At 38.4% G+C, this 12805-nt stretch overlaps 1 protein-coding gene across 1 annotated transcript in view; it reads right to left on the bottom strand.

The window, feature by feature from the left end:
* LOC126268223 (chymotrypsin-2-like) overlaps positions 1-12805 on the bottom strand; it is a 163290-nt gene that overhangs the window by 105503 nt on the left and 44982 nt on the right. Inside the window, exon 2 of the mRNA XM_049973858.1 lies at positions 4337-4410. Coding sequence (XP_049829815.1) covers positions 4337-4410 — 74 coding nt within the window. The remainder of the gene's footprint in view (positions 1-4336; positions 4411-12805) is intronic.

The raw sequence follows: 12805 nt of genomic DNA, 5'->3' as shown, positions 1-12805 counted from the left end.
ACAACTTCTTTGTAGGAAAGAATACTTATCCAGAAACACTTTCATATGATGATAACAAACACTAAAGTTTCCTGGAACTGTACTTCTTCTGCCCACAGGGTGTATCCTGGATCTCCATAGCAACAAATCTTGGTCCGATTCATCCAGATCATACAGTACAAAGTGAATGCCACATTTTGTTCCAAATGTTGTTTTATGACATTCAAATGCTTGTGCTCTACCAATACTGCAACTTGTTCGAACAAAAGCACCACTAGTACACTCTTCTGCCTCCATACCGACTTTCCACAACAGTACTGACCGGTCTGAACTTGAATCTTAAAAACATGAGTAACCTGTAATTGTTGCTTGTTTCCTTTGTTGTTCCTGCCTAACAGTGACTCATTCTGTCCCTGAAAACTACCATTGTTTAACTTTCTGTTGCCCAATGGTTCCCAACAATTGCTGCAGCTTTATCTGAAACAAGCTGTCTACATCATCACTATTACTTGCTAAATCATGTTAAAAGAAACGTAACCAAATACATCTGTCAACTCTTATTGTACACAAATGCCTTACAATAACAAGTTGAAATTTTGCCATGTATTATATAATGGTCTATATATGCAATGTTTGAAATTTGGCTTGGGTATCACTTGTCTCTTTCGTGCTACCACACTTACAAAATCCATGTTTTTCCGATAATTTTTAAAATTTTTGTATTTTCATGTGCATGTAACTCTGTTTGCGTGGCTGATATGGGCAAGATGAGTTCTGTGTGTTTTTAGGCCACATTAAGCTTTACACAAAAAAATTTACACTCTTTTTGAGTGAATTATATTTGGCATAGAGGGCACCTATAATATGTACCTTTTAACATATTACATTTTTTTAATCACATTTTGGAATTTTTTATTTTCCCTCAGAAATATGTTGTTGGTGTTTTGATTCATGGAGTGTGTTCTCTAAATGGATGTTACTGGGTTGTAAAAATTTCACTGGACTGTGTGGAATAGTTCCAAAGTTATTAAGACCTGAAGTTTGGTGTGAAGATAGATTGCCAGATGCGGGTTGCTATTTCCGGGTCACGCCACCTTCTTTCACAAGCCATAATTCTTGAACTAATTGGCAGGGGAAGTTAAAATTTTGTACATGAGTGTTCCACACTTGGTAGCATTGGTGTACTATATTTCAGCCAAATCTGAGTCTATCAGCTGGAACATTTTCTCAAAATGGTTGAATTGACATGGAATGACCCAACTTGAAACTGTCTTACAATATGCAGCTGTCAGGAATGAGACATTGCAATAGAATGAGATTTTCACTCTGCAGCGGAGTGTGCGCTGATATGAAACTTCCTGGCAGATTAAAACTGTGTGCCCGACCAAGACTCGAACTTGGAACCTTTGCCTTTCGCAGGCAAGTGCTCTACTATCTGAGCTACCGAAGCACGACTCACACCCAGTAGTCACAGCTTTACTTCTGCCAGTATTTCATCTCCTACCTTCCAAACTTTACAGAAGCTCTCCTGCAAACCTTGCAGAACCTGCACTCCTGAAAAAAAGGATACTGCGGAGACATGGTTTGCAGGAGAGCTTCTTTAAAATTTGGAAGGTAGGAGATGAGATACTGGCAGAAGTAAAGCTGTGAGTACCGGACGTGAGTCGTGTTTCGGTAGCTCAGATGGTAGAGCACTTGCCCAGGCAAAGGTCCCGAGTTCGAGTCTCGGTCGGGCACACAGTTTTAATCTGCCAGGAAGTTTCGAGATGTTGCAATGTTTGTAAATATGATATATTGTATTTTTCAAAGAAAACCCATAGCTAACAGGTATACATCTGATTTTATCACCCATCTAGATCACATTCATTTTAAAAATTGTGGCTTGTTTTGGTTTCACATGAATTATTTTCAAATCTGAGTTTGTTACAACAGTAACTTGTCGAATTTATTGAAAAATGTACATGCTACATCATAGAACAGTGTAATATAAATATTGTTCTGCAATGTAATGTATAAATTTGTTGATGAACTGGAAAAGTTAGTTTTGTAACTGATTTATTCAGATCTGAAGATGGAACATGTGGACTCTAAACTGGTCACAATTTCAAAAATGAATGTAACCTAGATGGACAGAAAAATGGGTGATCAACATAGATGAACAGTGGTCAGTGAAGATGTTGACAGGACTTGTTTAGTATTAACATGTAAGAAAGAATGCTAATAATTTTGAGCTTCTCATGGCCAGAAAGTACATCTAAATAAAATGACTTGCTATTGGTACATTGGAGAACAGTACATAAATTAAATGGGAAATAATTGTGTTGAATGTTTATGTATAACAGAGTAAGGGGCGATTCAGCATGTTTCTGAGACAGTTAAACACCCATATAATTGGAAGTTTCTGTGGAATTAACTGAGAAAAATTAGATCCACATTCACATTTAAAAGTAAATTTTATTCCAGGGAAAAAAAAACTGTTAACACTAAGTACTGGCAACCCTTTGTCCCATAGCCAGTGTAAAATAGATTTGGGATGGGAAAACAATGAGTATTTGAAGCTCATACATGACAAATAATTTCAGCTCATAACAACATTAAATTCCTGATTACAATTTATAAGAATCACTTGCACGGGCTGGACAGAAACATGAAAACATTGAAAAATGCATGCTTGAACCTAAATGGAAGTTGCAGGTTGCACTGTTGTATTTGACCACAAATTGCAGCTTTGCAATGTCCTCAATACACTGAAAGTGTATGTCAAGAGTTTTTTGTGTAGTTGAGAGTGCATTATGTCAGAACTAAATGAATTTAAATATGAAGAAATCATTGGTGTTTGAATGGTGGGTGAATCTTTAATAAAGGATGCTGAAGTGTTTGGTGTTTCAAGAGACACTCTATTGAAGATTTATCCCATATACTGAACAAACAAAAAACATCATCCATTAAATCACAATGTGGAACTGTGTTGAGTGATAGTGACAGAGTATCATTGAAGAGGATTGTGACGACAAATAAGAGAATGACAGCTGCATGAGTCACTGCAGAACTTACTGTAACTCTGAGGAACCGTGTCAGTTCCAAAACAACATGAAAGAAGCTCTACCCCAAGGAAACCACTAATAGTATTGACAGCTAGAATAAGGTAAAATTATGTTACTTGCATTTGTCAACAGTACTAGATTTTTTCCTTCCATAATATAAGTGATGTCCAGCAGTTCTGTCTCATAATTTATTATTTTCATGTGTGAATTTTCCTTAGTATACCTATAAATAATATGGTAATAAAATATACTTCTGTTTGTCTTGAGGACCCTCAACATGCAGATTGCAACATCATAAAGTTACTTTTTGTAACAGGTAAGTTTATCATGACAGTACCAGTACCTGGCACTCCAACCACCCATTCAAACACTGGCAAATTTTTGTATGTGTAGTTCTCTGTTAACAAAAGTACACAAACGGATAACGAGAACTTGAGGAGAAATACTATATTTTACCGTAAACATTTATTAAACACAGATGGGATTGTTCATAAGTTGCTACTTTTTTATTTATGGGTGACCTAGTTTGGTCTACTATAGCAGTTGTCATCAGATCTATATTCTGTGAAGGAGAATTAAGCACAATCAAAATGGACATTAATATAAATAATGTAGGAAGAAACTGCAGTATGATATGCCCTTGGTGGTGGTAGTAAGAATCCATGACGTGGAGCAGGCCCATCCTAGTTGGCATTGAGAACTCTGCTGAATATGGGTCGGCCGCCAGTAGCTGAGCCATATTCAGTAGTGTTCTCAATACCACCTAGGATGGGCCTGCTCCATGTCTGGGATTCCTACTACCACCAGCGGTATATCAAGCTGCATCTTTTTGCTACATTATGTATATTAATGTACACTATGATTGTAACTAAAGTGATATGTTTTATTTCTCTTCACAGAATATATATTTCATGATGATCTCTGTATTACATAGTTTGAAACCAGTCATCCACAAATAAAAATAAACAACTTATACACAACCACGACTATGTTTACTAAATAATTATAATTCCATTAAATCATTATTTCCTGGAACAGTATTCCAAAAAATTTTACCATTGATGTTTCTACTCTCATGATGACATCTCAAAAGATGACGTTCAGGTATGAAGAAGGTTAAAAATATATTTAACCTGATAATTTAAATTTTGATAACAACAAATTGTTAAAAATAACACCTCCTTGTTTGCATTACCTTCTAACTGAAGTTCACAAGATCCTACTGATTTATCTAATTACTTTAAACACAAATTGTTGATCATATCCAAGGAAAGGCCAGTAAATTCTTAAGAGAGACTGAAATTAATATTTACCACAAAGGGATACTGTCCCTCCATAACTTCTGTTCCATTCACAATTCTTGATTCTACTTTTTGTGGTGCTGCATCTGAAATGAAAAAAGTAAATATTTGTTTATTACTTTTGCACAAATATTAATATTTTGCAGTTCTCTTCTTTAACTTCAATTACCATCCCAATTTTTTTCTCTAGCATTGAGAATTATTCAACTACCTGTCTCTCAATGTATATTACTATTACAGTAATATTTTTATAGACAGGCTAAATGTTAGCATTTTGTCTTTTACTTTTTTCTTTCATGTAAGATGCAACTATGTTTCACTGGTTGGAAATAAAATACTGACAGATAATACATACATTTGTAGGTAGATCAGAACTGTTACCTAAACATTTTCTTTTCTCTCTTGCACATATTCTGTTGAACAGAAGTTACAAGTGTTGTATCCAAAATTTCTGTACATAGTTTAATTGTAACCCACTGAAAATAATATGAAATGTATTAAGTATATCGATTATAAATTGAAGTTTATTGACATTTTACACTGAGTACTGTTCTCCTGTTTTCCTTTTTTCGTTTGTTTTTAGATAAGTAATTTTGTTATTTAGAATCTTTATTACCAGCTATTCAGTACTCTTCATACGAATATCCTAGTCAACAAATATATTAGCTCTGCACGTATATAAATGCTTCATTTTAATGAAATATGAATTACATGCACACTGTGTGTGTGTGTGTGTGTGTGTGTGTGTGTGTGTGTGTGTGTGTGTGTCAACAGTATTCCATATTGCAGTTGAGACTGAAAGAATGCATAGTAAGAGTACAATAGCTGATAACTGACATTTTGCTTTCATTTCTGTAGCAAAACTACTGCTCTTACTAGTTTACTGCTTACTTAGTTTTTTACAATCTTTTATCAATCTAAAATCCAAGTAATTTCACCGTTGCTCTGTGAGTGAAATAATTTTTTTCAGTTTTTGTTTTGTTAATCAACAGCTGGTTGGCCAGACACAAATAATTAGTCATTTAAAATATTTCTTAGCATTAATTTTGAGCACTTCCTAAATTTTCATGTTTTATTAGTGTGATATCATGGGCATAGAGTAGATTCTACATGGTATAAGACTTGAGAAATCATTTACACAAACAATGAAGATATGATCCCTGTGAAACTCTACATTTTATTTTCAACAGTTGCGTCATTTGACATTTTCATATACTTGCTGTTTTCTGTCATACATAGGTTCTAATGAGACTTTATGTCATATTTCATATGCCATTTATAATTATAGTCCCATGCAGCACAGCATCGAATGCTTTGTTTAAGTCTATAAATATAGCTCAAAGTTGTTTGTACCTTTTCAGATATCTGATAGACTTCTTGTTGCTTTTACTATTGATACATTAGATCTGAAGCCAGATTGTATTGGGTTCAATAACTGTTATTTTCAAAATAGCTTTTATTTCTTTGTGTATATAGTTTTCAGGTGGTTAAAATGACTCTGAGCACTATGGGACTTAACATCTGAGGTCATCAGTCCACTAGAACTTAGAACTGCTTAAGCTTAACTAACCTAAGGACATCACACACATCCATGCCCGAGGCAGGATTCGAATCTGCGATCGAAGTGGTCACGTGGCTCCAGACTGTAGCGCCTAGAACAGCTCATCCCCCTCCGGCCGGCATATAGTTTTCTATTATTTTTGAAACAGTTGTAACGATTGAGCTTGGTTTTTAGTTACTAGAAGGTGTCATTCTGCATTATTAAACACTAAAAGTGTGACTGATTTTAACAGCATCAGGAAAAATAACTTCTGCCACATCGCTGTTGAAAAGGTAAACTAGTGGCATTTTAATTTCATCTGCTATGCTCCTTATGATAAAGTTACTAATTCCATAATTATCCTCATTTTGGCACTGGTAAGCTTATCAATTGCTTTACCTACTACCTCTCTTTGTTATTGCATCACATATTGGGGATGGGGGGTGGACGCTAACTGTTTCGTACACTCTGAGAGTAATTCATTGAACAAATTGTGGGAAATATAAATATACAGTGTATGTTAGCTGATAGGTATCTTCAAAATATTTTTTGTTTGTTGATAGCTATCGTCCTATCAGCCCCACCACTGTTCTGTGCAAGCAGCTTGAATGTATAGTGAGCCGATGATTGTGTTGGCTCCTTGAATCTCGGCGCCTTCTGGCTTCGTCCCAGGGTAGTTTTCACCAAGGGCACTCCACTATTGACAACTTGGTCCATTTCAAGTCTGCCATTCGATCGGACTTTTCCCGATGACACCACCTTATTACAGTCTTTTTTTAACTGGTGAAGGCCTACAGTACCACTTGGTGACACCATGTCCATGCTACTTTGCATGAGTGGGGTCTCCGGGGACCACTCCTGATTTTTTATACAGAACGTTTTGTCACTCCACGCTTTCAGAGTTCATGTCTGTTCTTCTCACAGTGCACCATATATACAACGCTATCAATGGTTTTGCAGTAGTAGTAGTAGGGTCCTCAGTATCTCCCCTCCTCTATGCTGCTGATTTTTGTATTTCCTTCTGCTCCTCTTCTGTTGTTGTGACTGGATACCAGCTCCAGGGAGCTACACAGGAGGCACAGTCATGGGCCCTTACTCACGGCTTACAATTTTCGACCACCAAGACTTGTGTCATGCACTTCTGTTGTTGTCATCATCGTACATTCTATTCCCCTGTCTTTACCTTGATGACCGACTACTACATATAATCAAGACTTACTGCTTTTTGGGACAGGTCTTGGATGCCCACTTAACTTTGCTTCCCCATCATCGTCAGCTTAAGGAAAAGTTCTGGCGGCATCTTATTATTATTTGATGCCTGAACCACACCGACTGATGTGCTGGTTGTTCTACACTCCTGCAGCTGTACAAAGCCCTCATACAGTACTGTGTTTACTCTGGGATCCTGGTGTATGGTTCAGCATCGCCTTCTGCACAGTGTCTGCTGGACCCTGTCCATGACTATGCTTGCAATGGGAGCTTTCCAAATGAGCCCATTGAACAGCGTCCTTGTGGAAGCTGGCGTTCCTCCATTGCAGCTCCAGTGGCAAGTACTGCTTGCAAAATTATACCGCCCACATTCATAGTTCGCCTCGCCATCCAAATCACCCTAACCCACCTGAGAACCCCCGCTGGCAATTTTTGTTTCTTCTCAGCGAGTTACAGGGCTCAGAAATAGTCTACACTATGGATCAATGCTTGATGGTCTTGTTCACTTTGCTTATGCTCATGTTGGACATACTGAACAGTGCTCCTTGTCGGATGACTGCAGTGTTTTCACTGCAGAGTTTGTAGGCATCTATCGCACTGTTCAGCATATCCACTCCTGCCCTGGTGAGTCCTCCATCTGTAGCAACTCCTTAAGCAGCCTATAAGCTCTTGACCAGTTCTTCCCTCAACATCCTCTGGTATTGACTATCTAGAAGTCTGTATATACCCTCAGCAACAGTGGACATTCAGTGACCTTCATTTGGATCCCAAGACATGTCAGGATACTGGGCAATGAACTTGCTGAGAGCCTGGCCAAACAGGCTACCAGCAAACCAAATCTGGAGATCGGCCTGCCAGAAACTGACCTCTGATCAGTCCTCTGCCATAAAGTTTTTGTGATCGGGGATACTGAATTGTGCACCCTCAGTAAACTGCATAAACTCTGTGTTATCCAGGAGACAACATATCTGTGGCAGTCTTCCACATGAGCCACTCGCAGGGAACCTGTTATTCTTCTCTGGCTCCGCATCGGCCATACTTGGCTAACACATGGTCATGTCCTCTGTTGCAAGGACCAGCTTGGCGTCACTGTGGCTCCCCCATGACTGTCGTCCACATCTTGTTGGACTGCCCAATTTTAGCAGCTCTGTGGTGCAATTTTAGCCTTCCCAGCACCCTAGCTACTGTGTTGGACAACAATGCCTCAACAGCTGATCTAGTTTCACATTTTATTCATGAAGGAATGTTTTACCATACAACTTAAGGTTGTGTGTCTGGCCTCCTCTCCCAGGCCTCCACCCTCCCTCCACTTTACTTCTTTGTCACTCTTTTGTTTGCCTTGGTGTTCGTATTTTCTGTATGGGCGTTCATCTCGCTTTTTTCTTTTAGGCTTGTGATTTTAGTGTGTTGCATAGTGGCTGGCTCATCCTTTTTTTTATTCTTGTGATCAGCCAGCCCAGTCCATCTGCTGTATTTTAATACCTTCTTCTAATTTTCCTTTCAGTGGAAGTTTTCCCTGTTAGTTCTCTTCTTTCATTCTCTCTTTTAGTGTGGTTCCGTGTCAGTTTTACACTCTTTTACTCTCCCGAACTCCTTTTGGTAATTGCTTTTACCTTGAGAGTTGTTTGCTTGAGGATAATGGACTGATGACCTTGTAGTTTTACCCCTTTATATCCCAAGCCAACCAATTTCTTTGGAACTGCACTCTAATTTCAATTCCTTCTCACTTGTTTGTTTATAATTCACATATTGTCTCAACCTATTTATTTCTTCTATTTCTTTCTTTTTTCAGAACATGTCACTCCTGTTTATACCTCCAAATCTATCTAGTCTTAGTACTTTTTCTTGAAATCTTTATCCTTACAGCTGTTTAGTTTTTCATTTTGTGTCATTTTACTTCCTTTGTTTTTAATTTCTTGTGTCCAGTTCGTTTTCACAGAGCTGGTCAGTTGTTTGTATTAGGGTATGCGACAGTGTGATCATTAGTTAAGGTGCTTAGCTAAATGTAACACAGACTAACTACATTCAGAATGAAAACAAAATAACCAGCTCTAAACTATAAAACCAGTAAATGATTTTACAAACAGGGAGAAAGTTGTACTCAATAATTGTACAAATTCATTCATCCACATGTTGTGCTCCATGAATCCAGTCATAAAGGAGAGTGCTCAGCAGGTGTGAAATGAATCAAGTTACACAAAGGCAGTTCAAAGAGTATCTGACTTTTATTTATAAAATCAATCTTTATTTGCTTGACACTAGTCATCCTCGGAGCAGTCCCCTGCAGCTTCTACACTTGTCTGCCAATACTGCTGCCACTGCAGGAGGAAGTACACTGGAAAGCCTCTTTTGGTATAGCCTGCAGCTGCTCTGTCGAATTCTGCCCAATGTCTTCCCTATTCTGAAATCTGGTTCCTTTCAGAGCCTTTTTCAGTCTCTCGGTGCAAGGTCAGGGGGATATGGAGGCTGAAAAAGCACAGCTGTGTTGTGTTTGGCCAGGAAACTCTGAATTAATTGAGAATGATGAGCAGGTGCGTTATCATGAGGAAAGTGCCAACCTTTCTGCTGCTCATAAATCCTCCTGTTTATGCCTCACTCCTTCTTAGAAGTGACGCAGAATCTCTCGGTAATGCTCCTTATTGACATTAGTACCTTCTGGGGTATACTCATGATAGCCCATGCCATTGCAGTAAAAAAAGATGGTCAACATGACTTTCATATAGCTGTGGGCCTGCCTTTTTGGAGGGGGGGGGGGGGGGGGTGGTAGGTGTTTCCATTGTGACGACTAGAACTTTCTTTCTGGGTTATATGTATATACAGAGACCTCATCATCTGTGATCATTGTGTTAAGAAAGTTGTGAAATGTGATTTCCGAAGTTGCTTTTGCTCATTTGGTAGCAACTTTGGCCCAAGATTTGCTGAGATCCACTTTTTTTTGTGGACGAATGAGAGGCCAATACTAATTTTAACTTCATCTTCAAGCTCTCTGATCATGATTCATATATCCTGCTTAACCAGGATCCTCACATGATCAATAACAACCTCTGTTGCAGATGTTAAGGGCTCACCTGAACATGCTTCACTCTTCACTGATGAGTGGCCGTTTTTGAAGCAATTGTACTACTTCTTTATCTGTGAAATACCCATTGCTTCGCCTCCAAACACTTGTCAAATCTTGTGGACTGTTTTAACTGGAGAATCTCAAAACTTAATATAAAATTTTATGCAATAAAATTATTCCACTTTTTTTGTTATTTTACACATAATACGAAGCTTGACAGTTACCACTTACACATGTTGACTTGTCAGTGGCTAGACAGTGACTTGCTATTTCTACAATCATAAAAACAATCACGCATGTGCACTATGTATGCCTATGAAGATAGAGTGCATGTGTGCCTCAATACAACTGTTGGTTCCAACAATAAAAAATAAGATCGGATACGTTTTGAACAGCCCATGTACATTGACAGACACAGTCACTGCAGGATGCTTCTATAAAGTTTGCACATATCAGTTTGATGCTGCATTCCTCTGGCATTGATAAATGCAGTTATTTGCTTGGGAAGAGTGTCATAAAGCCATTGTGTCTTTTCCTGAGGCAAGCTGGTATGCAACTGTTGAAGCTAGTCCTCGGTGCCCAGGATACTGGCACTGGGAATAAGTTGACATCTGAGCAGGTCCCATTCATGGTATATTGGGGGCAAATCTGTCGATCTTGCTGGCCACAACAGTACCTCAACATCATGCAGATAATTTCTTAGAGGCACATGCCACGTCTGTATAATGTTATCCTGTTTGAAAATGGCATTGTGATTCTGTTGCATAATAGATAATGCCTGAGTGTGCATAATGTCTGTGACAAATATTGTGCCATCAGAGTGCCCTGAATCACAACCAGCCATGACCTGAAGTCATATTGATGGTTTCCCATACATTGTTTTCATGTGTGACACTGCTGCTGCTGCTGCTGTGCCTCTCAAAAAAATTTGGAAGAATGGGACCACTCTCATATAACCACCACACTCACAGACTATGGTCATGTGGTGTTGTGCAGAATGATAATTCATCACTGAACACAATGTGACATGATTTCTCTGCAATCATTGCTTCCCGTTCATGGTGCCAGTCTAGATTTAGTCATTTCTGCTGTTGTGTTAATAGCAGCCTACACATGGGATGATAATTCTATAGTCTGTCTGCTGCCAGTCTTCTGCCAATGTTACAGGTAGTCCATTGTTTGTTCTCAAATGGCAGGTGCGAAACTGATGGCGATACAGCATGATTGGTGCACAATGTGTTGATCCTCCCTAGGGGTGGTCTGGAACTTAGCTGTGAGTGTACTTGCCTTCTTGTTCCCATTTGGTCCAACATCAGGCCACAGTCACATCCAAATGGCCCACAAATCTGGATATTACACAGTTCAACCAGCCAGGCAAATAGAGGCCCATTATGGTGTCTCATTCCTACCCTTGTCACATGCTGATGATGCAGTCTCAGATGAGTATGTGGCATCTCCACTGTGTCCTGTACAGTGATCACTTAACATCTGATACTGTTCAGGCCTTGGTAACAACACCAAACATGAACAGTGCTAATGCACTTGGAGGCCATTCTTCCTGTCAAAGAAAATTCCAGTTGTAATCATTTACTATGTACACGTAAAAAGTTACATTGGAATTCGTCCATTTCTGCTGTGTGCTTCACGTTTTGTTACCAATACATATTTAGATTGCTCTGTGAACTGTCCAGAGTCCCCATTGCAGGGTTCTCACATTCATCATGTCCATGCTTCGCTATTACAGACTGGTCCTCTGGGCTGTTGTAATATGTAAATTGCATGTATCTGGTTAGACTTTAGAGAAAATAGAGCAAACAAGAGAAGTGGCATTTAACTACTGTAACTGAATGAGCATGTAATTTTTTGAAAGCTGCAAACAACTCCCTCTGTCAATTCCAAATAACTGAGTGTCTTTTAGTCATTTATGGGTTGTGTAGCAAGGCGAGATGATGATAAGTTTTTATGTGTGTTGAATTTTTTATTGCATACAGAAACATTGTTAACACATTATAGTCCTTGTCATTTTACCGTTATTTGTCCATAAAAGACATAATTTAAAAGCTAATTCATTGTATCACTAAGTCACTAGTATGTTATGAGAAAATATCGTAAGGAAACAGCTTCAATTTCTCATTGTGTTTTTGTTATGTTGGTTACAACATCTTGTCTGTGGGGTAAAAAATTAACCCAGGACACACAAAACATGCCAGTTTGAATGAAGGAAGAAAAATTAGAATTTAATGACTCACTGGTAATGAGTTGATTGCAGGATAAAACACAAGTTCAGATTTTGTATAACTGACTATGTACTTTTCAAAAACCGCCTCAGAATTCATTTAATTGATTTAGACACAGCACAGAAAACAATTCTAGATGACCATGAAAGTAATCTGAATCTACTCTCTTCACAAATATAAGTGTCTTACGGTAAGACTCTTACCACTATGGCACCATGTTTAATGTACAGTTAGTTGATTGTTTAGTTGCCTGCAACAGTTCATGTATACAGAGGTGGATATACTGGTTTTGACTGATTCAGTGTTCATGCAACACAGTATTTCAGTCTTAGTGAAGTGGAATAACAAAGAGAGAACACTACGCAGAGGCAGGTCATCAGCAGATTAGAGGCTGGTCACAGTCTCTAGTGCCTTTCAAAAAAATAGATATTATT

Source organism: Schistocerca gregaria, chromosome 4 (genome assembly GCF_023897955.1).
Source record: "Schistocerca gregaria isolate iqSchGreg1 chromosome 4, iqSchGreg1.2, whole genome shotgun sequence".
Classification (NCBI taxonomy): domain Eukaryota; kingdom Metazoa; phylum Arthropoda; class Insecta; order Orthoptera; family Acrididae; genus Schistocerca; species Schistocerca gregaria.
The sequence above is the reverse complement of the archived record's forward strand: the minus strand, read 5'-3'. Positions and strand labels throughout refer to the sequence as shown.